Genomic DNA, 27,637 nt, shown 5'->3' on the forward strand with positions numbered 1-27,637 from the left:
GTATAATAGTTAGAACAATAATGCTTTCAATACCTTTCAAAAGTATAAATAGGAACGGCAAACTATAGTTAAAAATGAATCAAAATTAAGCTTTAAAAGTAAGTTAATAATGACGGATTATTCAATTGATCGCCATGTTGATTCAGACACTCGCTTCACCAGGGGTATGTGGGAAACCAAACAAGGTGTGAACATTAACTGGGCTGCTGAAGGAGTCAAAACTGAAGTCCAAGAACAATCTTCCATTTATTCTGTGGCTTCCACAAAGAATATTAGACATCGTGGTGATTATCTCAATGTTGCTACTATTAGCACCAAGATATCTTCGCCAAGGAAAGGAATCATTGGAGTTGAATCCTATCATCATCTTTCTCCTTATTTAAACTCCAAGGAAGCGAGGTTTGATACTTTAAGTGAGAAAACACAATGTTCTGCATCCGTTACTGAAGAAGGAGCAATTGTCACCGCTGAAGGAGGTATATCTGCAAGACTCCAAAACAAGCCCTTCAATATTGATTTTATTGGAGAGGATTTACAGCTATTAACTAAACTTGGATTTAGATCCCTTGGCCATGTTCTAGATTCAAGGTATCCTAGAAAAACATTGAGTGCTAACAGAGCATCTCCCTATATGACCGCTCAACTCCACCTTTCTGTGGGAGAAAAGGTCTTTGGATTGGGGGAAAGATTTGGTCCCTTTGTTAAGAATGGCCAAAGAGTCGAAATATGGAACGAGGATGGAGGTACTTCATCAGAATGGACATATAAGAATATTCCTTTCTATATGTCAAACCGTGGTTATGGGGTTTTTGTTGACTCAACCTCCAATATTATTTTTGAAGTTCAATCAGAACGTACCACTAGGGTTAATATTACTGTTCCAGGAGAAGGAATCCGTTTTTATATAGTTTATGGACCCGACCCTAAGAGTATATTACAAAGATATGCCCAATTTACTGGATTTCCAGCTCTTCCACCAGCCTGGACATTTGGCCTTTGGCTCACTACTTCATTTACTACAAATTATGATATGAAAACAGTTAGTTCTTTTATTAAAGGAATGCATGATAGAGGAATTCCTTTACGTACTTTCCACTTTGATTGTTTTTGGATGAAGGGGTTCCAATGGTGTGACTTTGAATTTGATGCTGAGTTTTTTCCAGATCCTAAAGTAATGCTTAGAAAACTTAAAGATGAATTCGGTATTAAAATTTGTGTTTGGATTAATCCTTATATTGCGCAAGAATCAGCATTATTTAAAGAAGCAGTTAAAAATGGATATTTGATTAAGAATAAAAATGGCGATGTGTACCAAACTGATCGTTGGCAAGCAGGTATGGGAATTGTTGATTTCAGTAATCCAGGTGCATATAAGTGGTTTCAAAAAAAGCTTTCAGACTTAGTAGATATCGGTGTTGATAGTTTTAAAACAGATTTTGGGGAACGGATTCCATGCAAAGACATAGAATTTTATAGTGGTGAAGATCTGGTATCAATGCACAATTATTACACACTTTTGTACAATAGATCTGTTTTTGAAGTACTTGAAAAAAATTAGGAAAAAATGAAGCTTGCCTTTTTGCTCGTAGTGCTACAACTGGTGGTCAAAAATATCCTGTTCACTGGGGTGGTGATTGTGAATCAACATTCGAAGCTATGTCAGAGTCATTAAGAGGCGGATTGAGTTTGGGACTTAGTGGTTTTGGGTTTTGGAGTCATGATATTGGTGGTTTTGAGGGCTCGCCTGATCCATCGATCTATAAGCGTTGGTGTGCATTCGGTCTTCTAAGTTCCCATTCTCGTCTCCATGGAAGCGACTCATACCGAGTACCTTGGAATTTTGATGATGAATCTAGTATCGTCTTGGCTAAGTTTACAAAGCTCAAAATTTCGCTTATGCCTTATATTTTCAACATTGCAATTAATGCTCATAAAAATGCTGTCCCGGTCATGCGTGCCATGCTCTTAGAATATCCTAATGACAGTACAGCTTTCACAGCAGATACTCAATATATGCTAGGTGATAGCTTGCTTGTTGCTCCAGTGTTTTCTGCTGAAGGATATGTTGATTATTATGTACCAGGAGGATCATGGTATGGATTATTGGATGGAAAAGTTAGAGCATCTACGGACGGAAAATGGTTTAAAGAAAAGCACAATTATATGTCACTTCCCTTATTAGTTCGCCCAAATTCTATTATAATTACTTCAGGCCCTGAGCATCTCAACGAAAAGCCTGATTATGCCTGGAATGAAAACTTTATGATTAATTTGTATGCTGTTAATGAAAATATCTCAACAAAAATCCCTGACCACCGTAAACCAGGTGAATACAATGCGACTGTAATTGTTGAAGCAAAAGGAAATAAATTGAATGTATCTGTTGAAGGTGACTTTAAAAAGCCTTATACTATTAGGATTCTAGACTCAAAAGACCAGGTAATTAGATCTGAAAAGGGTGCTACTATTATCGGGGCCGATGAACATGGAAACAAGTTGATAAGTGCAGAAAATGGGAATGTTGGCCTTGAAATTAATTAGCCTTTTTCATTTAGATTTTTTATGACCTCTTACCTATATATGATTATTGTAACCTTTGTCGTTTTCGACGAAATATAATCTTCTCATATTAATTACATAGGTAATATATAATTCAATGTACACTACTGTTCTTTACGTCTCCTTTTTTGGAAGTACGCAACCATCCTATTGAAAATGCTTACATAAACTTGAATTAAGAAAATATACTCCAACTCTTTCTATTTCTTACCTATGCTTACGTGGAAGATAAACACTAAAACTAGATAAAACAATAATAATCCTTTATGCCCATTTACCAAGCACACTCATTAGAATAAAGCCAGCTATCAACGAAGTCAAAGCTATGCTAGTTTTTAAGAAAGATGCTGTAGCCAAATAACCAAAAATCCAATCATGGGCCCACATTTCAATCAACCCCGTCCAAATAAGGATACCGGCTGAAAATGAATCTAATGTACCCAATGCTATTATGGTGCTTGGGTCATTACCGTTAAATTTATTTAGAGTTCCAATGCCTATAGCCATACCAACTGGAGTAACAATTGAATAAACTCCTGCCATTAGTAATTTTTTTAATAATTTGGTATTAGAGAGCTCCACAATTCTTGTACTCAAAGCAATTCCTTCGAACATTTGGTGAAATAAGATTACAATGAAGAGAGTAATAAAGTATGAGTCACCTGCTACAACTAAAGTTATACCGAGTAAAATAGAATGAAAGACAATCCCAGCTTCCATTACAACACACGAGAACTCATCATTAACTAATATCAAATCATTGTGTGTATGGATACTTTCAGAGCTAATGGTTTCTTCAGTAATATCGTTAGCCTTCTCAGGATTATTTCTCTCTTTTAAACACTTTGAAGATTTATTAGTCCTCCAGCCAATAAGCCTATTTCCCATGTACTCTATCAAGAAGGTGAGAAAGATGCCTGCCATGGTAATTGATGTTGCTGTTGACTCATATCCAAGGGTAATGCATGAATTTCCCCACATTAAATCGGCATGGGTCATAAGATGAACAAATGCAGTTGATATAATAATGCCCGTACCAAATTGCTTAAGAATAGTAATGATTATTCCATCTAGTTTAAATTTGAAGAAGCTTGTCAAGAATATGGGTCCAAAAGATCCAATTGCACTTGTTACAAGGATGACAAAAAGCAAACCAATTCTTAATGGAATATCATAATCACGATTAACTCTTTCGCAAGCCTCAGTCGTAGCCCCATGTTCTGATTCACCTTCCGAAACACAATGTTCCACACCGGCATGAAAGTGACAATTTTTTCCACCAGACGACGAAGATATTGAAGATGACGAGGACTCTGATTCTTTCATAAATTGGACTTCATCTCCTTCTGAGTTTAGACAAAAAGTATCTCCTTCGTGGGAATGACAACCCGTGTAACTTGAAGGCGAATTCACAGTTCCACTTGGAGCAGGAACTATAGAGCCTTCATTTCCCTCACCATCTATACAAAATTGTTCGGAACCGTGTAAATGACAACTAGTCACTGCTGTTGTTTGAGCTGCATTAGATGAATCATTTGATGAATCGGAGACTCTACTCCTCGTAAGAGTTGCTTCTATCTTACCATCATTAAATAGACTTGATTGACCCACTCTAAAGTCTCTAGTGGATGTTACTGTAACAGTCTTTGCGATTGATAAGGCAATAAGGTTTATGAATAAAAATACACCTCTTAAAAGCATCAAGTTTAATTATAGTGAATATAAGTTTTTCATATTTGTTGACATACGGAGCTTCTTAAATAGAAGTGACACTTTTTCAGTTAAAGTTATATTTGAGATTGCCAAGACTACTGAATTGATATACCTAGCCATCTAAAGTATATTTCATAGAGTTATATTATTCTAATATTGTTGTATTCTGTCGTTGACGAATACATTTTTTAGTTGTACATCATGCCCAGAATAATGCAGGAACTACGAGGGTGCAAAAAAAAAAGTATTTAAATTATCATCAAATTTATCAACGGATGCATCAATCATATTCTATATTCTGAAATGCTGATCCTTTAATAAGCCGCCAAGAATTAACCTCAACGCATTAACTATTATCCATAATTTGAGATTTTTAGATCCAAATCACTGGGATGTATAAATTAACAGTAAATTGCTCTCTTTGGAGAGAATACAAGGCTCTTTACTTGAAAGAATGAAATTAAATCATATACTTCCATTTGTGTTTACAATTGTTTGTCGCGCTGCTCCAGCCTCTAGTTCATCTATTAGCGTAGATGTAACAGTTACAAAATATGTCGACAGTTCTTCTACTGCTTATGATTGGTCAGAAGATTGGATCAAAAATTTCCCAATCCATAAGTCATGTAATGACAGTCAGTTTAATCAATTGAGTAATGCTTTAGAAGAAACTCAAATTTTAGCTGCGCATGCCAGAGACCATACTGCAAGATTTGGAAACCTGTCTAAATTCTACCAAAAGTACTTTGGTGATGCTCCATCTGGGGAAGTTGTTGGTTGGTTCGAAAATATCGTTAATTCGGATAAAAGCAATACGTTATTTCGTTGTGATGATATAGATGATAACTGCAAACTAGATGGCTGGGCCGGTCACTGGAGAGGAGAAAATGCCTCAAATGAGAATGTTATTTGTGATTTATCGTATACATCTCGTCTTTATTTGTCTCAAATGTGCAGCCAAGGTTACACAGTTTCAAAGTCAAAGAATTCATTATTTTGGGCAGGTGATTTGTTGCATAGGATCTGGCATACTGATAGTATAGGTCAAGGTGTAGTGGGACATTATGCTGATACATATGATGAATGTTTAAAGTTGGCAAAAACAAATACCACTGAAGCTGTAAGAAATTCTGCCACATTGAGATATTATGCTTTAGATGTCTATGCATATGATATAGCCGTTCCTGGGAAAGGTTGTACCGGCGATGAAAATAAAGATTCAGAGGACAATAGTTCGTCTACGACAGACGCAAGTAAATCGTCTTCAGAGGCTGAAGAGGGAACCGAATGTCATACTCATTCAAATGGTGAAACACATTGTTCTTAATTTTGTTTAATTAAGTAGTTAATAAATTGAACTAATAGTAATCTGTAAAGTTTTATAATTATTTTGCCTTAAGGTAAATAGTAAAAATCATTCACAACATAAGTATTTCCAATTGAGGCATCTACATGTTGCCTCAATTGGAAATAATTTCCTGGCTAAGCCATGGATATTGTTCTCTAATACAAAAAAGAAGCTTCTACTACATTTCCCTAAAAAATGAAAGATGGAAAACTTCGTTACCTCGAACTATAGAAGGAAATTATCCATATTTGAAAAATAATATTACCTGGAAACGAAGTGATCCATTTCTTCTTGTTCGAAATTAGATATCTATTGTAATTTATTCATAGCTTTCGGTGACTACACTCCTAGCAAATTTTTTAGATTTCAAAACTCTATACGCTTATGCATATTCAAATAACGTAGAATACAAACCAAGATTCTCTTCTTATCCCTAATAGGCCAGTCCAATTTTGTATGACAGAAAATTCAAACAATTATGGTCTCGACTTGTTGTTCCAACTGGGTGGGTTACAGAAAGATCAGAGAGAATTGATAGTAAATCCATAATGTTTTGATTATCCTGTAAATTAAATAGTGTTATACAGGGTGCAATGAAGCATTATACGCTATTTGGTTTTGAATATTTTTCTACATAATGCAGTTACTTGCGAGATATAAACGCTACTTAATACATATTGTTCAGTAATGCTTTCCTATAGTGCGAATGAATATCTTCTTGGGTTCCTAATATCTTACCATTAAAACACGTTCATTGTACGACACAATATATATAAGACAAATTCCTTTAATTAGCTGGAGCTATTCCTAGATCTGTAATATACTCGTCAACTGTAAGATGCTTGTAACTTACACCTAAGCCTTTAGCAACTTCACTTCCTAATTCTTCATCTATCAAACCCCATAACTGAGGTACTCTTTCCTTTATTCTAGGAACACTTATTTTGGAGGCATGACCAACTATAGCCTCTATGAAATCTCCTTTATCTTTCTTACTTATGATATTTTTATAGAGGTTCCTTGGCTGTTCGATATCGAGTTCACTAAACCCAGATATATAATCGTAGGATTTGAGCCAAATTTTCTCTTCATGTGACCTCAAATTGCGTTCTTTCTGTAGTATTTCATATTTATCAGTGGATTGTTTCGGAACAACACCTAGATATTTCTTTTCTTCCACAGAAGGTAATCCGTTCTTACTCAACTTTTCATCATTCGATATTGAATTAATAGGCAATACCGAACTCAAGTAATTAGGCCTGGATCCCTGATTATCAATAGATGCAAACCCATCTCTTTGAAAATTACCTGCCAAAAATGAACATCCGGAATTACTATCAAATGTCCTTGGCTTGTTTACAGGTAATTGTTGATAATTAACACCTAGCCTATGACGGTGTGTATCGGAATAAGAATACAACCTAGATTGTAAAACTGGATCGTTCGAGGGCTCAATTCCAGGAACTAAGTGAGCAGGTGAAAAAGCAATCTGTTCTATTTCATCATGGTAATTAACAGGATTCGTATCTAAAACCATACGACCAAACTTTCTTAATGGAAATTCTCTGTGAGGCCATATCTTAGTTAAATCATTGATAGAATAACGAAATTCTTCGGCTTGTTTAGGTGTCATCGTTTGAATATAAAAAGAGTACGATGGATAATTACCAGTAGCAATTCTATCATATAAGTCCTTTGTGTTGTGTTCAGGAGAAGAACCAGCCAACTCTTTCCCCTCTTCATCACTAAGACCTTTAAATCCAGCATCAGCAATGCAATGTATCTGAATATAAGTAATTTCATCTTTACTGTTTATTAGCTTAAAGGTGTGACCTGAATATCCATTCATCTCTGCCCAACTTTTTGGAATACCTCTTTTACCAAACATATAAGTTATTTGATGCAAACATTCAGGATTATAAATGAAGTAATCCCAAGTATGGTAAGGGTCAGTTAACTGATTAAGGTTTGTAGATGGGTCTCTCTTCTGAGTGTGAATGAACTTGGAGAACTTTAATGGGTCTCTTATAAAGAAAACTGGTGTATTATTGAAAACCCAATCCATATTACCAACATCAGTTTTTAACTTAATTGCAAATCCCCTTGGATCTCTTATAGTATCTGGCGTTCCCCTTTCACCTCCAACTGTAGAAAATCTAACTGAAACAGGACATTTATAACCAGGGGATTGGAATGGAGTGGCATAAGTTAAGTCAGATAATGAATCAGTCAATTCGAAATAACCGTGGGCTCCACCTCCTTTAGCATGAACAACTCTTTCTGGGATTCGTTCATGGTCAAAATGGGAAATATCGTCCATCAAATTAAAATCTTGTAGTAATAACGGACCACCTGGGCCTGCAGTTTGAGCGCCATAGGGATGATTGGGATAAGGAACTCCATTGGAGGTTGCATACACCGCTGGCTCTCTTTCCGTTTTTTTAATATATTCTGAAACCATCTTTAAATTATATTAATATCGTAGTGCGTTCGAAAGCATGTTAGACTGATTTACATTTGCTTTTTATATGTTTCATTTTAGCAATGAAATATAGCAAGCTAATGTCTCGCCACGGCATATATTAGTATATATTAGTCAGATATTTGCTCACAGTTGCTGCATATTACTTAATTTACAGGCTTATGAATCTTTCGAGCGAACTTTGAAAGCATTATATTTTAAATTCAACAATCGTTATTGACTCGATTGTAATTCCTTAGATCAGCTAATAGCAGAATGATAAAAATGGATAATTACATTTCAATAGAGTATTGCCCCATCTGAATTCAAATTCAAGATATAAATTGACCTGTTTTGAAGTGATAGCTTGGTTTGTGAGTTAACAGCGTATGCTTAAAAAAAGTGACGTAATTATTATAATCTTTAATTTATAGCAATTGAAATTTATGCTTATAAATTGCTACAATATGATTCAAGAATACGAAGCCCGGTGGTCGGAACGAAGTCCGAACCAGTTGACAATGCCCTTTTTTTTGACTTCTTTGAGTTAAATTGTCTAATATAGGATTTGTGCAGGTATTCAGCGATAATTTTGATAGATTTTACTACATAAATACTGATAGAATATAGCTATATCTGAAAATTTTGTTGTTCCTCTTAAAGCATATTATAAAATAACTATGCAAGAATAAACTCAATTACTGTTTACCGGTCTATAAATGATCAACAAATTATAATTGTACAGGTGTGACGTAAAAATTGAACTTGATTGAAAGATCAGATTATTTCTTGATACAAGAATATTGAGAAAAAAATAGAGAATTATGGTAAATTGTATTTCTTTATAATTACTGTAAATGAGCCATTGAAAACTCAAATACAGTAAAAAATATCAGATTTACTATAAATGCCCGAGATAAATTAGCTATGATGCCTCTGTACACTCCTCTTTGTAGTATTTGAAAATTGTTTGTCTTCGATGGTAGAGGATTCGAACCATTTTCGATTCTGATAATGTTCGACATAACATTTTTTTGTACTAGAGACTTTAATGTATCCAAAGGAAATGCGACCAAACCTCCTAATACTCCTGCAATCCCTCCTGATACAAATATAGACGTTTTTGAAGAAATTTCTTGGAATGAATTCAATAAGAGCTTTGTTACCTCATATGTTGAATAATATATACCACCAGATAAAGTGTCCCTTAGAAAATGGTACTTAAAACCTGAATAAAGGCCACCAAGTCCCCTATATTTTACAGTCTTTTTTAATGTCTTAAGAATGGAGATGCCTTGTCTTGAATTCTGGATTTGGGAAGAAGTTGAACCATATGAGCAATCTTTCTGTACCAATTTTAAAATTTGGGACTGAATTTTTAAGGAATCGAAAGTACAAGTAAAAAATGAAATTATTCCTGCTGAAGCGGCACCTGAAAGAAAGCTTATCTGACCTTCAAGTATCACAGAATTTTTCTTTTCTAAGTATTGAACTGAATTGTATAATACTGGTTTTATTTTAAAAAATAGCAGTATAGTAAGAGATCTTGAAATAGCGTTTGCAAATAGAGGAATTTTAATTCCTCTGAAGAAACCACTCACCCCCTCAAATCTGTAAGTTTTCTTGATACAATCACCATAGCCTTTGAAATTATACTGAGATTGCATTCTAGTTTTAATAGCATCAATTGGAAATCCTATACTAGTACTTATAGATAAAGATGCATATGCTAAAATAGTTGCTTTCCAGGGAAGTAGAATATCTGGAAAGAGATGGATTTTTTCATTATGGGTTTCTTGTGTGTTTAATGATTGTGGAAAATTTTCCTTGTTTAATGTTTTATTGTTTATAATAGATGTCATATAGTTCCCACATTGATCCTCGATTGAATATTAAATTTAAATACAAGTAAACTAGGATCTCAGAATTGAGAAAAGATGCAACATTAGTTTACACTACAGTGAATGTTGATTCATAGTCATCATTAAGGCTACATACAGGATTAAATAGTTAAAAGTACCATATTATATTTAATGAAAATTTGTTTCTTCAACTTACCGCAAAAATAACACAATTTAATCATGATAATAGGATGATTGTTGAAATAATTTCAAGGTAGCTTCAGATTAAAATTTAATTGAAGATATAAAAGTATTACGATTCAACCTGTGACTCAAATGTCTGTCTACAAAATAATCATCAGTTTGAAGAGAAATATTTATATTAGTCAAGATATAATTTTCTCTCTTTTTTTTTTGGAAATTACTTTTTGAAGGAATGTTATAAGCATATGTAATTACCTTCAAATTTATAACTGTAATAAAAATGATGGGGTAAAATTGATTCGCTATTTGGTTGCTCACTCCACAAAGCTTTTATACTTCGAGCTCCGAATGAGAAACCTAAAAAAAAAACCTTAAATTGAAATCCACGTTATGGAAAATTTAAACCGATGCTTATTCCGGGTGTTTATACAATCAGTTGCACAATGCTGGTCTGACTATCGTGCTATGTGCATTCGTATGATATTTTGCGTCAATTTGACAATTCTTTTTCCTTTTTCACGACTTTAGATATATACTTCATGTCTTGTATTCATGAGATAGATAAAGATAACTAATTATAGAAACTTATATAGATCTATGATTGGACGACTCTTGAACAGCGTCCACACCAGTTCAAGGGCTCATTATTTATATCAAATTTCATCTAATAACTGGATTTCTAAGAGAGTGAATGAGTGTTTTTTGAACAGAATTGTGGCATTTGATTCTCCATTTAAAGGTATAAAATTTAAAAAAATAATACTCTCGCTCACTGTAACATTTTCCGGTTCGTCAAACGTATTGATAGCATTAATATCCTCATTATAAATAACACACCGATTAACATTAGGGTTAACGTTCTTTGGATCAACAGAAAGTGAGATTTTAGTTGTTGTGTCTTCTGTTAATGATCTGTTAACTACTGCCACAATAATGTTTTTATCATAAATTGCTGCCGAGCAGTCGAGCATACAAATATTGGAGTCAATGTCCTTGAGCCATTCAATATTCATATTACCTCCTCGAGTATCTCCCTTGTACAAAGGAGTTTTAACATGAAGATTCAAACTTTCTCCTCTCATCTTCTGAGAGAATAAGCGAAGTGGATGATATGTTGTCTGGAGGAAGAGCTTATCCTGTTTAGTCATAATTGGGGCTATAACATTGACACATTGAGCAATATTTGCCATCCCAATGTATTCTGCCTGACGTATAAACGTGTTTAACCACGAAGAAACAGCTAATGCATCACCCAATGTATATTTCTCTTCACAGCCTACTTCACCACCAGCTCTTACAGGATCCCAAACATTCCATTCATCAAAACAAATCTTTACTCGGTGTTGCTTAAATTTCAAATCCTCGGTAGCTGCAACACTATTAGATATTGAACTACTATAGTTTGTAATTTTTGCCAAATCAAGAAGTTTTGCCGTAATTTGAATTCCAGCTTCAGCAGCAGCTGGTCCGGTGATATTCTTCATTTGATCTTTACTATCACTAGTATACAAGTGTATAGAATGAAAATCAACATACCGAAATAATTTTTGAGTTATTTCGTAGTCCCATTTTGAGAATCCAGTACAGCCACAGCTCACTAGAATCACTGAAGGGTCAAGAAGTTTAATTGCCTTTGCCCACTGTATTGCCTTTTTACAGTAATCTTCTTCATTCATTTGCCCAACTTGCCATGGACCCCAAACCTCATTTCCTAAACTCCAGTATTTTACATTATACGGCTCGTCGCGCCCATTAATTCTACGCAAATTGGCCCAGTAAGTGTTCAGATTTGAATTACAATATTCTATCCATGCCAATGCTTCATCAAGAGTTCCTGTACCCATATTTAAACATAAATATGGTTCTATTTTCATCCAACCACACCAATGTAAAAACTCATCTGTGCCAAACAAATTCAGTTCCTCATTCAACCACGCCAATTCAGGTCGTCTTGGTCTTGACTCCTTTGGGCCTATACCATCTTGCCAGTGATAAGAGCTGACAAAGTTGCCTCCCGGCCAACGAATCACTGGAATATCAAGGGCTTTTAATGCTTTTGCAACATCTTTTCTGTAACCCTCTTTTGTTATTAAATCATTATCAGGATTGTCATAGTCAACAATTCCTCCATATATGCATCTTCCCAAGTGTTCAAGGAAGCCACTATAGATTTTTCGATCAATGGCGCCCATGCGGCGATGGGGATCAATTCGAATTTCTGATTGAGATAAGCTTTTAATTTCTTCAATTGTTTGTGCTGAATTTGACATGTTTAACACTCTTTAGCAAAAAAAATATGGTTCTTTCTGAAATGTATATTCAGTACTTAACCACTAACCTTATACCCTGACGGAAAAAATATCGGCTGCTTATCTACCGAAACCCACTTATCTTATTCCAAAGGGGAAATACTCCGGAGTGTACTGTCTCGGGGAAGGTGGATTTTTACGAGCGCGAAACCCTATATATATTCGAAGATTATTCAATTGATTGCAAAAATGCAAGTATTCATCATGATTATCAGTCCAGTTTTATACCAATTTTTGGTTTGTTGCTTTGCATCCGTAGGTTCATTTACTTACGGATATGACTTGGGCATAATTGCACAAGTTTTAGCCTCAGAGAGTTTCACAGAGTATATGAATAATCCAAACACTACAGTTACAGGTTTGGTTGTTTCCCTCTTCACTGTTGGAGCTTTTGCGGGAGCTTTTCTAGCTGGATTCTTGGAAAAATTGAGTCGTCGCCTGACTATTTTGGTTGCCACGTTATTCTTTCTTTTTGGGGGGTCACTTCAATGCGGAGCACAGAATTTTAGATTCTTGTTTGCTGGAAGGTTTTTTTCTGGGGTTGGAGTTGGATTGTATACTATGATTATTCCTTTGTATCAAGCGGAATTAGTTCACCCAAAACACAGAGGAAGGGTCACGAGCCTCCAACAGTTCTTCTTGGGTATCGGTGCATTAGCAGCTGCATGGATAGGATATGGATGCTACATAGGGTTTTCAGATAACAGGCAATGGAGAGTGCCTCTTGGTCTCCAAATGGTTCCAGCATTATTACTAGGAAGTTTAATATTGCTCTTCCCTGAGCTGCCTAGATGGTTGTTAGAGTTTAACCAAGATGAAAATGCACTAAAAGTTTTGGGGCAACTATATGCCCATGGTGACACACAAGATCCGTTTGTAAAGGAAGAATTTGCGAAAATTAAAGCTGCCATTGAATTTGATAAAATGCATGGCCAAACGAGTTGGACCAGCTTGTTCTTGATTCCTTCAAATTTGAGAAGAATCGTATTGTGCTGCGCAATTCAAGGTTCGGTCCAAATGACAGGAGTATCTGCAATTCAATACTATGCACCGACTATTTTTGCCCAAATAGGATTATCGGCGGGTAAAACTCTTTTATATCAGGCAATAAATTCTATTATTGCTTTAATAGCACAGGCCTTATGTATCGTTACCGTCGATTACACAGGAAGAAGGTGGACTTTAATTGGTGCAAATATTGGCTGCGGGTGCATGTTCATTGTCTCTTGTATTCTTTTGGCACTTTATCCACCTTACAAGGGGCCCCAACCCCGTTCGTCTCAGATAGGATTTATTGCATCGACTTGGATTTGGAATTTTATTTTCAGTATTTATGTTGGCCCTTTACTGTGGGTTATACCCAGTGAGGTATTTAATACTGCGACTCGTTCCAAAGGTGTATCTTTATCAACAATGACATGCTTTGCTATGAACACAATGATTGGACAAGTAACACCATTAGCAATGGATACAATCCACTACCGATTCTATATTGTTTTCATTATTTGCAGTTTTACTAATGCTTTATTTTTCTGGTGCTTACTTCCTGAAACAAAGGGGATACCGCTAGAATCAATGAATCAATTGTTTGAAAATTCACCATGGTTTGTTCCAGGAATTAAGAGTAAAGACTATTATTCCGATATTGAAATTATTCTTGATGATTCTGAATTCAAACCTGAAAATGATGTTCAACATCTTGAAAAGGACAATGATGTTTCTATAAATATTTCTTCTCAATCAAACGTTTGATACGAATATAAATCATTTTATTCTATTTCAAATATAGTCAAATTGCTAATAGTGCAACTCTTGTTAAAAATAGTTCTATATTAGCAAGTAATTCGTAGGTCTGCTCATCAGAAATCACTCGAATTGTATTTTTACACATTGCGATCCTACGACCACTATCATAAGATGAAAGGGCAAACCTACAAATAAAGAGTCCTATAAGTAGTTTTAAATTATAAATAAAGGTTAAATAATGCCAACCAAACAAGCAATGACTTGGTAATATTGATCTCTTTGACTCGCGTACCTTGAAAGTGAGACGAGTATAAAACTACCATTACCCATAAAACCGATGCAACGGCCGTCCAAAAGCAAAATATTTTTGTTGGTTGTTTTTTTGGTTCTTTTAATCATATTATTCATTAATAAAACCTTTTGGTATATAAAAGCAATATACGACAATCAATAACCTTGACATGATAAATAATACCACCTTTAAGATATAAAATATGAGCTATTAATAATTCATTGATTCCGAATAAGTCTCTGAGATGCCATATGCATGTATCATATCTTCAATCAGGTAAAATCTGAATATTGCTGTTGTTTTGCAACATTTAGATCTTTGTTGAAAGCCCGCTGTTCGAACGCAAGGAGTACCATTGCTATACCGATCGTAGTAATAGCCAAATTATTATGTGCTTCTTTAGTTGCCAATAAACATATACTAATAATAAGAGCAGATAATATTGATATGGTAATTAATGTTCGTTCGATCATTGAGAAAATATCAAATATATATATATCGAATACCGAACATAGTACTTTGAAATCTAATAATTGATATTGTGAAAGAGTGATTGGGTCGTGTGAATCCTATTTTCTTGAAGAATACTTGGATATACTCACCCACAAGTAAGCCATATAATATTGTTAAATTTAATTAATATATGAATCTAAACAAATCTCTACTTTTTTTCCCTTTTCTCAGCCAACTCTTGCCACCTTTGTGCCTCCATCTGCCACCACTTAGCTTCCATTTTCGTAGTATTAAGGTCTTGTTCAAGTTCTTTCACCTTTTTATCGAGTATTTCAACTTCCTTTTGTCTTCTCTCTCGATAGCGTCTCGCAGCTATAGTATTTCGCACCCGCTTTGTTTCACATGTACCTTCCAGTTGCAAATTCTTGGTGGAACTACGCCGCTTCCGTTTCTCAAGGCGTTTTCTTACTCCATCGATGTCTTCAAGACATGAACTAGAATCATTTGACCGATGACACTGCCCTGATAAAACTTCGTTAGATTGGTCTATCCATATTAACTCTTTCTGTGATCCAATACTATTGGATTCAGGCTCATCTTCTAATATGGATGAGGAAGTTGATGATATTTTACCGTCATATGGAAACACGTTAGTTTCAAAATTTGTATGTACCGATGTTTCTTTAGGATTTGAATCTTGGTGAAGAGGGGTTTCTCCCTCCTTGAATATCTCTTCAGACGGCCAACTATAGTTAGATGATGACTCGAGTGACAATTCACTGGGTAATTTAGGGGTGTAAGTTTGATTGTGTAGTTCTTCAGTAGAGCCGAGGGCAGATCCAAAGAATGAAGGACATTCTTGGGATGAAAGCTGAAACAAATTCGTTAGCTCCCATGTTAAGTCTGAAATAGAAGTGTTCTTAGTTGTACGCGCCGAAAATACTACAAGTACCGACGCTTAGATACTTTTCTGGAGAAAAAAATAAATTGTGTTACAAGAAGCTCCAGATTCGATCCTTAAATATTCCTAAAGATACGAAAGAAGCTGCATAGTATTCCGTTTTGAGAAAAATGAGTCATTATTGCTCACATATATTTGAGATATACTTTACACCGTAAATTTGCTTAAAAGCGTAAATTTGGGAACTCAGAAGTATTTTTGGTTCACATAACAATTCGAACGATGTCAGTATCTCTTCCAGTAGTTAAGATCATCATAGTCCCCAGTGAGCGGAGTTACGCCTTAAAAACCTAGAGATATTGCTTATTTTATATAAAACATCCACTTTCACTTTGATTGACGTAGCTAATAGTGATTTTGAATTACTCATTAGAATCATAGAAATATCATATTTTGTCATAGTGCGAAAATGGAAATGTTGCATATGTAGAAATGTAAATTCCAATTCTGTCACTGGAATAGTCCTATTGGATAAATCCGGAACAACATTTAACTGTTCTATATTATGTTTGTCATTGACCCCATTTTTTGATTATGATACTATTTCATATATGGTATAATAATTTCCTTCGTTAACCAATAATAAATTGCTAGTCCGAATAGTGCATTTCCAAAAATTACCTAAAAACAGATTAATTTAAAATAATAATCTGCTGTTAAAAGAGCATTACTAAACTTAAAGGTTTAAGGAATCCAAGAAAAGGAATTTTAGCAATGCAATCTTTGCTTAAGATTGCTGATTATAAAACATCTGAGCTGAAAACATAATAGGATAATGCAGCTTTTCGCTATTTGTAACATTGATGTGCATCAAGCAATGCTAAATAATTAACTACTAACATATATATATATCCTTATTTGAATTGATTATTTAATATCATTTGTAGTTAAGACAATTTTGTTCTAAAAAAATATCGACATGGGGAATTCAACAGATTTTAAAGGGGAATTTACAATTTATCCTCCGCTTACGAATGAACAGATTCAAAATGCAACAGATTGTTTTGAGGGTTCAAAGTCACATATGTATTTACAACACAGAAATGCTGAATTTCTTGATTACCATGGGGACATGAATTGGGAAGGTAGCTGGTCCGTTTCTCCTTCTGGGGATAAAATATACTTCAATCCAATGGACAGGCTCTACGAGGGGAAAGGCTATTTAAAGTACTTAATAGAGCATGCAATAAGGTCAACTCATTCCACTGTAAATGGTGAGATGATTTTTCTTAATGAATATGGTTCTTTTGGAATATTAGGTGTTGAAAATAATGAAGTATATGTTATTGGTTATTTAAAGGAAAATGACTTACCACTTTGTGTAGAAGCACGAGAAAAGGCCATCATGCTGAAATCCTACTCATATAGTATCAACATAAACCAGATCCCTAAAGATTTTAGCAGCAACCTGTTGATACCAGCAATTTTCAGGTACGATATAGCGCTGAAACTCACGAGGAACACAGAATTCGTCGGATCGTTTAATGTCGAAAAAATATTCAATTTTGAAAAGTATTTGATGACGAAAAGTCCTAAAGAGGAATATATCGACAGCAAGGTTGATGAAGAGCTAAAAAAACATTCTGAGTGTTATAAAGATATTCCCGGATTTCTAGCTGAAAAAGAAGAGCGCATACGTCAAAATATTGAGAGCAAGTATCCATATATTGCAGAGCATAATATAGATGGTACAGTTGGTGATAAATCAACTAAGAATGAATGGATACTCTCCGATGATCAACAAAACCTCGAATGGTCAGGTAAAAAATTTATAGCTCCTCTTCACTGGCTAGTATTTTTAAGCTTCCTGTGCTTTGATGTTCGGGGTTCAATCAAATGGGTAAATGAACTAAATGAACTGGGGTTGATAACAGTAGAAAGAATTGAAAATCTGAATTATGGTAACAAAAACTTCGTATTCATAGAATTTAATGGAAAAAAATATTTGGCCAATATCTCATGGAGCTATTAATATTCAACCAGTTTTCTCAAGGGGTATTAAATGATGGGCAGATATGCTGTTTTCGTATATAATCAACTTAATAACTTGAAACATAGTATAAACTTCTACCAATTTAGTACATGATTCTTCTTTACTCTTTGACAACTATACTAGCAGATCCCATACCTGAACCAATACACATTGAGGTTAAACCTATTTCACCTGGCTTCAATAATCTCAAAATAGTTGCATATTGTCTGGCCCCTGTTACACCTACTGGATGACCCAAGGCAATGGCCCCTCCGTTGATATTCACTTTTTCTTTTGGTATTTTGCATGCATTAATCGAATACAAGCATTGGGCTGCAAAGGCTTCGTTAACTTCAAAGGCTGCAATATCATTTACGGTTAAATTTGTTTTCTTAAGAATATGAGGAATAGCTATTGCTGGACCAACTCCCATAATTTCTGGAGGAACCCCGACAGATACACATCTTATAAATTTACCCTCGATCTTAAAACCATTCTTCTCAGCAAAAGAACGCCTCATAAGTAAAACAGCCGCTGCTCCATCACTAACTTGAGAAGAGTTACCTGCATGGGTCAGACCATCTTTCTTAAATACTGGGGGTAATTTACTCAAGGATTCTGCAGTTATTCCTTTACGAATACCTTCATCTTTATCGACTATTACTCTCTTGAAGTAAAAATCCCCTTGCGCATCCTTTTCTTCAATTAAAGATTCAATAGGTAGTATCTCATCAGCAAATAGGCCCGATTCCAGAGCAAGCTCAGCTTTTTGGAAAGACTCAGCTGCAAACTCATCTTGTTCTCTACGTGAGACATTATATTTGTCAGCTATATTCTCATTTGTAATGCCCATGGAAATTTTAGATTTCATCATTTCTGTATGATTTTCGAGGGCTTTAGACACGACTGCTTGTCCCAAGGCAAAGTCCTTGGTCATGGATTCCACACCAACAGCTAAACCGCAATCAATTTCTCCTGCTATGATTTTATTAGCTATATCACCTATAGCAATCAAACCAGACCCACATTGTCTGTTTACGGCTATAATAGGAGTAGTATATGGAATACCGGCACTGATCGCAGCTGCTCTATGTTCACAGATACCAGAGCGGACCTTAAGGACATTTCCACAAGCAATGTCCTCAATCAAGCTAGGATCAACTCCTGTCTTGGCGAGAAATGCTTCTAAGAACTTAAGCAATATATAATCACTACCAACGTCTTTGAAACTTCCTTTATATCCTTTGCCAATTGCGGTTCGATATGATGCAACAATTACCACATCATCCGGATTTTTCGAAAGTATGGGTTTAGTTGTAGATTGTGATAAATGCCCCGAAACTTGATTCAACCTATCCATTATCTTTTTCTTCACCTTTTCTCAATTTCTCTAAGGTTAGAATTACTACTTAGCTTCCGACGTAAAAATCCTTATTTTATAGTTTTGTAGAAAAGTGGGGTAAATTAGTTTCATGTGCGATTTTCATTTGATTCTCCAAACTAATTACATTTTACAGCTGTACTTAAACAAAGATTAATTGATCTGATTTTGTAGATAATTATATATTGATTCTCTATCTATTAGTATAGCAAGTCAATTATTCGAAGGTGTTTTCAGAACAAAGATTCAAGTTCACTTTTAAGAGAAGCCGCCTTCAGTTCAAAAGAACCTTTAGCAGAACCAACCTTCTCCCAAAAATTATCTTCAACTGCAGCAACACGCAGGATGACCGCTTTTTCAGCAGAGATAATTTTCAGTTTGCCTGCGTTTTCAGCAGATGTGACCGCCAGTTGAGCTGATTGCTTAAGAGATGCAGCCTTCAGTTCCAAAGATGATTCGATCGACGCAATTTCCAGAGAGGTGGCACCCTTAGCCGAAGCAATAGCCTGTTGAACAGCAGATTCTAGTTCCTCTGCTTTCAGTTGTAAGTCTTCTTGAACACAAGCAATTTCATCATCTCCATCTTGTTCAGCATTTGAAACTGCTTGCTGAGCAGCAGTTTTAAGAGAGGCAGCTTCCAGCTGAGCAGCAGCGACTATAGATGAAAATTTCAGCAGCGCAGCCAGTTCAACTGAGCTAGCAGCATTTCCAGCAGCACTTTTAGCAGATGATACACCATTTGAAAGAGCATTTTTGGCAGATTGTAATGCGGATGCCTTAAGGGCAGCTGCTTTCAGTTCTAAAGCTTTTTCAATACTGGCAAGATTTCTTGGAGCAACGGCTTCGGAAGCTTTGGTGGCTTCTATTGGAGCCGCTATTGCGACTGTAATCAAATAGGTGTAACAAATGGCGTTGGTAAATTTCATTCTTTTTTCGCTGTATGGTACGTGTTTTTCAAGTTCAGTGAATTGTAGAATATTTCTTTGGTATTTATAGAAATAGCTCTGCAATTATACTTTAGAACATGTGCACATAGTTAATAATATTTTATGAACAATTGACAAATACGGAGTGGAACTTGCTTTAGTTTGACATATTCATTATTCTTCAACAATTATTTTTTAATTGGCAGGTCGATTTAAGGAAATGATTATTGAAAATTACGAGTAGAATAAATTCGATCCAAAAAAATTTCCTGATACGGTAATTGGCATCATTTAATTTAGGGAGAGGTTTCAATCTTTATTGTCCGCGGCGTATTTATTAGAGTTACTGGGACGAACAAAGAAAACCTATTATTACTAAAATAAGCATTTTAATTGGAATTATGGTTTTTAATGACAAAAAATATTTCTTTCTAAGAAGTGTTTCATGTTTCAATTAAATCGAAGTTTTATTTTTTGTAAAGGAGCTTAATAATTTTATCTTTCCGGAAATGAAAAAAGAACTGCCTTCAATTTACGTTTTTTACACTCGAGGAATTTTGCAAAAGGTACTTGTTTTATCAATAGCTCAGTTTTCTATACAATGAAAGAATATTTAGCATTAACTTTCAATCTTGCAAAATAGCCAACTGCTGGAATAGTTACTATTGAGCATCATATCGCAAGATTACGCTATCCATTTTTGAATGGCACGCGCAAGGAATGCCACATTATCGACATTCTTTTTCCCCGAATGCACTCGGGGTGCATGTGATGGAGATATTTTTTAGACCCGCTCTCTTACGAGATTTTTATCATCGCTACAGTAACAATTTTAATTTGTATTCCTAGGATCCGCTAAAATTCAGATCCAATAAATTATGGCCGGGTTTCGAAGGATTAACCAGTAATTATATTTGATCAATTACATTGATGAAAATCTTTTTCATTAGTACCTATAATTCCTCGAAGATTTTCAATTAAGGAGGAATTACAGTTCAGATGCAAATGTGATTCTAGAATCCGGTGTAAGACGGGAAATCAAGATACCTGATAAGAGAACAGAATTAAATTCAATAGTTCATTAGGGTCTTTCTATTATATTCGTTTTACAATACTATTCTTAGTAGATTATAAACAAGTTCGTTATTCAAATTAATATAGATATTATTCTTAAACTTCGGTATAAGTAGGTTGTTCCTATAAATTAGCAGAAAATTTTAATCAAGTCTGCTTCAACTCTGTATATTAGAACCAGCTAGATCAGTGAACCTCTTAAAAAACAAAAACAATTAACCATACAACAAAACTAATAAACAATATGATTATATTAGATTTAAATCTAATTTATTAAATAATATAATATGTAGTAAAGATTTTTATTAGAATATTCACGTCCGATAAAAGTGATTATTTTTGAATCGCTCCTGAAATCAAACCCGATAAGAATTCTGAGATAATTGCGAAATCCATTTTCTGATTTCCGATGAGTCTCCCACAAAAAGCCTGCTTCCGAAATCGGATTATCAATTGTATTTCAATCATTACAAACGCAGAAATTGAAATAAACATGAAGATAAATACAATATCTTCTAGATTAATCAAAGTTGCTTACGCAATTAATCATGTATTATGCTATCCCGTGATGGAAGATTCAATTTCTGTTTCTAATAGTCAGAAGCCGCTCAATATAAATGTGATACCTAATGTTGAGCATGGAGCTAGAGTAGCTAGAACATTGGTGTCTAGAGAATCTCTTGTCAATGTAAATACTTTGAAAACAGTTAAACATGGAGATGAACATATGAAAATCCCTGATTCATCGATGGAATATTATGCAGATTGTGATGGTAACGGAGATCCTTATTGGCTTGTGGTAGATATTGGATCAACTTTCCAAAATATTGAAGAGGGGTCAGATTACACGTTTACGATTAGAGTAGGCGATCATCCTTCAAATGAAGAAGTAGATACATCTTATCCTGGTAGTATCAAACATTCTCCTGCTGGATCGCCTAGAATTAATTTGATGGGAAAGTTGGAAAATGTAACTTTTGAAAATCCAATTGATCAACTTAAACTTGAAGCTTGTTTCTTGAAGAGACACCCAGATGCAAAAGCTTGGCTACCACGGAACAAAATTACTCCTCATAAGTCACACTGGGCTAAGCTTGTTGTTGATGAGGTTTATATGATTGGTGGATTTGGTAATTTGGCGTATATTGGCACAATTGAGGGCGCTATTTACCATGAAGCGAAACTAATCAAGTCGAATACGGTGAATACCGCTCATATTAATTTGCTCTAGCGATCAGAACCCTTTTGTTCATATATTCAATACACAAGCATGGGAATATAATTGACTAAAAATAATAAGATAATGTTAACAACTGCATAAACTAACTGAGATGAACGATTTACAAGTCTATAGTATTTATGAATTGTGAGTATCATAATTCTTCAAATTGACGGATTTGTAAAGTACATTTATAAAAGGGATATCAAATCATTATTATCTTGCATAGCGAAGATATATTGCTTGTCCTAAGTTCGTAATGATTATTGATCGCGTAAAGGAAACTTTCCCCATAATTATACTACTCTCAATTGTAGCTGAAGAGAAACGAAAAGGCTTTTTAAAGATGTTTTTATTTAATTTGATGTAACAGAGCTTCTCATGGTGCTGTTATCTTAACATTTATTGCGAAATAGTAGACAGTGCTAGTTTTTATTTGGCTAGTAGTTGTAGCTGTAGCAAGATCTTGAAAGAAAAAAAAGTTGGCTACTTCATATAAGAATATTTCAACAGATCATAACCTTCTATTCAAATAGTGCCTATTACTAAAGAAATAAAATCATCTCCACAGGGTTTAACGGCTTCAAGTTTCCATCCAGCAGCTTCATATAGCTTCTTGAATTCAGATTCTGTTCTTTGGCGACCGCAACACATGAGCATCATTTGGATATCCAATACTTTGGAAAGGCTCGGAACATTTGGCTCCAGGATTACAGCTTCACAAGCAATGAATTTAGCACCAGGATTTGCGACTGCCTTAGCCAGTCTTAAAATTTCTATGCACTTATCATCTGGCCAGTCATGAAGAATATGCTTTACAAAATAGACATCTGCAGGGACAGCCTTCTTGAACATGTCAACCTCTGCAAAAGAAAGATTTTTCAGCAATGCGGCATCTTTGCCATTCGATTTGACATCATTAATGACCGTTGCAGTATCGCTAACAATCCCTTTAACACCAGGCTTGCCTACCGAATTTAAAACCACATCGAGAAAATATCCGCTACTGCCCCCAATGTCACAAATAACACCACTCTTGTCTAAATAATTTCCTTCTTTCAAAACGTTGACAATACCCTCAATTTCCTTGTAAGAAATAGAATCCATTGCATTTCCAAAAATGGTGGCATATTTTGGATTTTCATCCATATAATCAAAAATTGGTTTTCCAAATTCAATCTCAAAAGCAGTTTTTTTGGGACCTTCCTTAACAAAGTCTGGTAGATGTTTCCAACAAACAAGATGCTCTAAACTTTCCTCGAATAAAAAGAGTCCTCTTAACGACATTGGGTGATCTTTGCGTAAAATTGAACCGTCTTCATTTAATAGAAACTTATATTCTTCATTTTCTTCTACTAAGCCTATTAATGATAGTGCCCGAAGGAGCCTATAAAGTGTATCTGTATGTACCTTAATTTCACGGGACACCTCCTCAGCCAGTTTTGGTTCCGTCGTAGATAATTTCTCAAATACTCCCAAGTAAACACCTGTATACGTTATTCGAGAAAACCATTTCCCCATAACTAGTTTAAATACACCTGGTACACCAAGTCCTGTCATTATCGCTTCTTAATAAAATGATTAAAAATGTTGAAGGAAAATTGCAACTATATCCTATTTATATATAAACAAACTCCTCTAGTTTCGCACGTTTCAGATGGATAGGTAAACATACTATTGTCCATGAAACTGACATAAATCATAACAAAGGGATCGCACTTGCATTGTTGTTCAAGCATTTTAGCATCGCTGATCAAAATAAAAATGGGTTTGTAAACATTCCCAAATATATGCAAATTCAATATATCATTTACCTTTAACCTTACACGAGCACGATATACCTCCTGCTTAAGTGAACTCGGCAGTCTTTAACTTGCAATCAAGGCGACAAAGATATTATCATATCGCTGTAGTTACTAGAATTCAGAACGTCCACAAATTTTGCTCATAATGTTTGTAATACAGACGATAATGAACCCTGAAATAAAATCTTTCGTACTGAGAGTGACATTAAAAATCGACAAATAATATCATAACTTTACCGAAACATTAGGGTGAATACTACTGGTTGATTTCTCAAGGTTTAATTATACAGAATATAAAAAAGAAAATCAATTTAATATAGTATAGTTTAAGAAATTTAAACTATTGGAACTCAATTATTACGCCAAAAAGAACATTTAAAAACCAACAGAGACTGTGGATTAATAATTGCATCAGAATTCTTCTGATCTCAATCCAAAATATCCATCTGGGGCAGTAGTTGGATCCAATAAACTAACTTGGCCCATTCCTCCGTCAGTACCGGCATATGACACCGAATTTCCCCACCAATTTATATCCTTTTCATGATATTGAACTGCAAAGAAGATAATGATACCACTGAAGGCAACACCAGCATCAAGAGAAGACGATAAAATATAATTATATTTCTCCCACCATGCACTAAATCTTTTCTTAATATAGTGGTTGAAGGCATAACATACATAAAGACCAGGAAGAAAATAACTTAAATTGTAAGGTGCGTAATTGAAGAGCCCTCCAATAATAACTGCTGGTTGAAACCAACGGGTTTGTTTGTAAAAGTAATGTCTAATAGCGAGACATAGAAGTGCAAGTAGGAAGCCAATAAGGAAACAATATGGCAATATTGGATATAATTTATTAAATATTCTTTTTGGGCCAATAACACCCCAAAATACCGAAGAAGAATAATAGGAAACCTCACTAGGACAAGTGAAATTATTCGACTGTTCATCAGTACATATTCCATCAATATTAGAGATTTCCCAATTTATTACGAGCAAGGAGACAATTATTTGGAAAATTGTCCCTAATAGTTGACCACGAAAAACTGCCCTTGGAGGAACTTTTGCGTAATGTGCCATTTTTTGATCATAAACGTACTGTTGAGCTTGGCCAGTAATATTGAAACCCAAAGCTTTCAAAAACATTAAAGCATCACCATTTCCTGGCAATGCATAACCTACAATCAATTCAACTAGAACCTCAAGAGTAAAATAGTATCCTGTGACAGCATAAATTATACATAATGGAATCACAAATACGGCGTTTATAGCAAGGACTAAAAAGATGCCCCAAACGGGTGTGTTGGCAGGATAAACTTTCACACACACAATTGCAAAGACGAGAGCAACCAACATGATCACTAAAAAACACCAATCTGGAACTTCTTTGTAACGAGACATCATTCGAGAATGTGGATCTTTGAACCGTGTATAGTTTGACGATCTGAAATCGGTAATCAGTTCCTTCAATGATTTGATTGATCTCCAAATACCTTTGCGTTCAGTAAAGAAAACGTATGGAATCATGAAAGTATAAAGCGCACAATTAGCACCATAAACCACTAGGTTAGCTGCTGATAAATACGGTGGACCGTACTTTTTATATTTATCTTCGTCAAGCCTCCCATTCGTAAGCACACTTTGAACCTCATAAATTTGTCCGGTATTGGTATAAATATTGTTATCGTTAATTGGAAGATAAGCAGTCCATTTATAGTTGCTATAGTAAAGGCCAATAATCACGAAAAATCCAATGATCATTCCTATCATCATATTTAGATATGTATAGAATGGAAATGCCAACGGGAGCCAATAACCTATAATGTTCCAATCAAAACTTGAAATTGGATTTAACCCAAGACCTTGAATAGATCCGGTAACTGTGGCTAGATTGAAGTTGTCAGGTTTGATCCAAGTCATCCAGTTAAAATATGACAATGCTTGAAATAAATAGTCAGGAATCCACATGTATAAAAACGAACAAGTGAACACGATGAAGAAGAATTTGTACCGGGTGATTGTCCAGCCATGAATACTTTCTTTCTTTTCTTTCTTCAATAACGCTCGATTAAGAGCAAGAGTTGGTAGAATAGTTGGCCAAACAGCACGAACTGGGTAAATGACGATTTTACGAAGAATACCTGCGAATCCAAAGCCAAATAATTGTGTGCATAGAGATAGCAAAATTTGATAGCCTGCTGTAATCCAAGTATTACCATAGAAAACATTTAGCTTTTCAACATAAAAGTTGTAACCCACATACATACCACCAATTGCAATGTCAAACATAACAGTGGCAAACATCTGTTCTTTATAAGTCCAAGGTCCCGGGTTGAGAGAATGCCTCGTTCCAAATAAGGTAAATCCCCAATCTGGTAAAATATATTGAAGAGCTATTCCGGATGGATACATTAGCATCTGACAAACTGAAGCAGATAAATAAATGGAAGGTTGTCTACGAGAAAAAAGTTCATTAACCCCAGTGCCAATAATACACCATACAAATCCTAAAATATAAGCACGTATAGTCTCACAAGGTATATTTGGATCATCCATGGGCGATGAAATTGCTCGGACTTCTGGGTATGGTGAATGATACTCATTTAAAGCGGCGTACATCTTGGCGCTAAAACTCCAGTCATTAAAGCTCATATTCAAGTCATTATTATAACCTTTCAGAATTTTTTTTATAAACTCAAAATCATCGTATGGGAAATTTGGATCATCATCATGGTCTTGAATACATTGTTGTAAAATTTCAAGGGCCCTTGATAAAGATAGCTCATCAGTTTTTTGATAAAGATACTCTATCTCAGGAATCCTGGCATCATCAGTGAGAACATCAGCGTGACCCAACTTTTCATAAAGTTTCTGTTTATAGTCTTCATGAAGAGCATCAGATTCATCTTTTGAATTGACTTGTATGAACTCTCTTTTACTATCAAGCTCCTTTTCTGACATTTTGCGACTAGAATTTAGACCTTTTAAGAAACAATGATACAGCCATATTTAAATCAAAAAAATATGCATATATTTCGTCTTGACGTTCTGTCAAATACGAGAAAGAGATTGTGATTTACAATAGTAACCCGATCGCGATATCGGGAAATCAATTATTAGCCACTAATAATAATCCAGATAGCCTTTTTTATTCTCTATTCGGCAAAATCCGCATATAGGCACCGTTCCGTAGAAACGATCCGGCCTGCCACATAAGAAAGTTGCAGTCAATTTTTATGTTTTGCATTGGGAATGTTTTTTCGCTTTGGTTTCCAATTAAAATTGATTCGAAAAGTTTGATGGGTTGTTTTAATTTACTATCTTGTATTACTGAGCTATAATTTAATTTATCCGAGCGATACTTTGTTTA

The 27,637-nt window shown here is 34.9% G+C and overlaps 14 protein-coding genes across 14 annotated transcripts; 6 read left to right on the plus strand and 8 right to left on the minus strand.

Moving 5' to 3' along the window:
- Window positions 1-109: 109 nt before the first annotated feature.
- AC631_04334 (uncharacterized protein) lies at window positions 110-1,558 on the plus strand (the record flags this gene model as incomplete). The annotated part of the gene is made up of 1 exon (XM_015613163.1): window positions 110-1,558. One exon carries the CDS (start codon window positions 110-112, stop codon window positions 1,556-1,558), a length of 1,449 nt encoding a protein of 482 aa, XP_015465993.1.
- A 98-nt stretch (window positions 1,559-1,656) lies between these two features.
- Window positions 1,657-2,541, plus strand: AC631_04335 (uncharacterized protein; the record flags this gene model as incomplete). The annotated part of the gene is made up of 1 exon (XM_015613164.1): window positions 1,657-2,541. The coding sequence occupies one exon, from the start codon at window positions 1,657-1,659 to the stop codon at window positions 2,539-2,541; it is 885 nt and encodes a 294-aa protein (XP_015465994.1).
- Window positions 2,542-2,823: 282 nt separating this feature from the next.
- ZRT1 (Zrt1p) lies at window positions 2,824-4,260 on the minus strand (the record flags this gene model as incomplete). The annotated part of the gene is made up of 1 exon (XM_015613165.1): window positions 2,824-4,260. One exon carries the CDS (start codon window positions 4,258-4,260, stop codon window positions 2,824-2,826), a length of 1,437 nt encoding a protein of 478 aa, XP_015465995.1.
- Window positions 4,261-4,726: 466 nt separating this feature from the next.
- Window positions 4,727-5,599, plus strand: PRA1 (Pra1p; the record flags this gene model as incomplete). The annotated part of the gene is made up of 1 exon (XM_015613166.1): window positions 4,727-5,599. One exon carries the CDS (start codon window positions 4,727-4,729, stop codon window positions 5,597-5,599), a length of 873 nt encoding a protein of 290 aa, XP_015465996.1.
- An 808-nt stretch (window positions 5,600-6,407) lies between these two features.
- On the minus strand, window positions 6,408-8,081 carry AC631_04338 (catalase; the record flags this gene model as incomplete). Its single annotated transcript, XM_015613167.1, has 1 exon — window positions 6,408-8,081. One exon carries the CDS (start codon window positions 8,079-8,081, stop codon window positions 6,408-6,410), a length of 1,674 nt encoding a protein of 557 aa, XP_015465997.1.
- An 848-nt stretch (window positions 8,082-8,929) lies between these two features.
- On the minus strand, window positions 8,930-9,943 carry AC631_04339 (uncharacterized protein; the record flags this gene model as incomplete). The annotated part of the gene is made up of 1 exon (XM_015613168.1): window positions 8,930-9,943. The coding sequence occupies one exon, from the start codon at window positions 9,941-9,943 to the stop codon at window positions 8,930-8,932; it is 1,014 nt and encodes a 337-aa protein (XP_015465998.1).
- Window positions 9,944-10,779: 836 nt separating this feature from the next.
- On the minus strand, window positions 10,780-12,396 carry AC631_04340 (alpha-N-arabinofuranosidase; the record flags this gene model as incomplete). Its single annotated transcript, XM_015613169.1, has 1 exon — window positions 10,780-12,396. One exon carries the CDS (start codon window positions 12,394-12,396, stop codon window positions 10,780-10,782), a length of 1,617 nt encoding a protein of 538 aa, XP_015465999.1.
- A 243-nt stretch (window positions 12,397-12,639) lies between these two features.
- Window positions 12,640-14,187, plus strand: AC631_04341 (sugar porter family MFS transporter; the record flags this gene model as incomplete). Its single annotated transcript, XM_015613170.1, has 1 exon — window positions 12,640-14,187. One exon carries the CDS (start codon window positions 12,640-12,642, stop codon window positions 14,185-14,187), a length of 1,548 nt encoding a protein of 515 aa, XP_015466000.1.
- Window positions 14,188-16,806: 2,619 nt separating this feature from the next.
- On the plus strand, window positions 16,807-17,859 carry AC631_04342 (uncharacterized protein; the record flags this gene model as incomplete). Its single annotated transcript, XM_015613171.1, has 1 exon — window positions 16,807-17,859. One exon carries the CDS (start codon window positions 16,807-16,809, stop codon window positions 17,857-17,859), a length of 1,053 nt encoding a protein of 350 aa, XP_015466001.1.
- A 121-nt stretch (window positions 17,860-17,980) lies between these two features.
- On the minus strand, window positions 17,981-19,219 carry AC631_04343 (thiolase family protein; the record flags this gene model as incomplete). Its single annotated transcript, XM_015613172.1, has 1 exon — window positions 17,981-19,219. The coding sequence occupies one exon, from the start codon at window positions 19,217-19,219 to the stop codon at window positions 17,981-17,983; it is 1,239 nt and encodes a 412-aa protein (XP_015466002.1).
- A 254-nt stretch (window positions 19,220-19,473) lies between these two features.
- AC631_04344 (uncharacterized protein) lies at window positions 19,474-20,166 on the minus strand (the record flags this gene model as incomplete). Its single annotated transcript, XM_015613173.1, has 1 exon — window positions 19,474-20,166. The coding sequence occupies one exon, from the start codon at window positions 20,164-20,166 to the stop codon at window positions 19,474-19,476; it is 693 nt and encodes a 230-aa protein (XP_015466003.1).
- Window positions 20,167-21,733: 1,567 nt separating this feature from the next.
- On the plus strand, window positions 21,734-22,471 carry AC631_04345 (CREG family protein; the record flags this gene model as incomplete). The annotated part of the gene is made up of 1 exon (XM_015613174.1): window positions 21,734-22,471. One exon carries the CDS (start codon window positions 21,734-21,736, stop codon window positions 22,469-22,471), a length of 738 nt encoding a protein of 245 aa, XP_015466004.1.
- Window positions 22,472-22,987: 516 nt separating this feature from the next.
- On the minus strand, window positions 22,988-24,019 carry AC631_04346 (uncharacterized protein; the record flags this gene model as incomplete). The annotated part of the gene is made up of 1 exon (XM_015613175.1): window positions 22,988-24,019. One exon carries the CDS (start codon window positions 24,017-24,019, stop codon window positions 22,988-22,990), a length of 1,032 nt encoding a protein of 343 aa, XP_015466005.1.
- Window positions 24,020-24,675: 656 nt separating this feature from the next.
- Window positions 24,676-27,228, minus strand: AC631_04347 (uncharacterized protein; the record flags this gene model as incomplete). Its single annotated transcript, XM_015613176.1, has 1 exon — window positions 24,676-27,228. The coding sequence occupies one exon, from the start codon at window positions 27,226-27,228 to the stop codon at window positions 24,676-24,678; it is 2,553 nt and encodes an 850-aa protein (XP_015466006.1).
- Between the last annotated feature and the right edge of the window lie 409 nt (window positions 27,229-27,637).

This window comes from Debaryomyces fabryi (genome assembly GCF_001447935.2).
Source record: "Debaryomyces fabryi strain CBS 789 chromosome Unknown contig00114, whole genome shotgun sequence".
Taxonomy (NCBI): domain Eukaryota; kingdom Fungi; phylum Ascomycota; class Pichiomycetes; order Serinales; family Debaryomycetaceae; genus Debaryomyces; species Debaryomyces fabryi.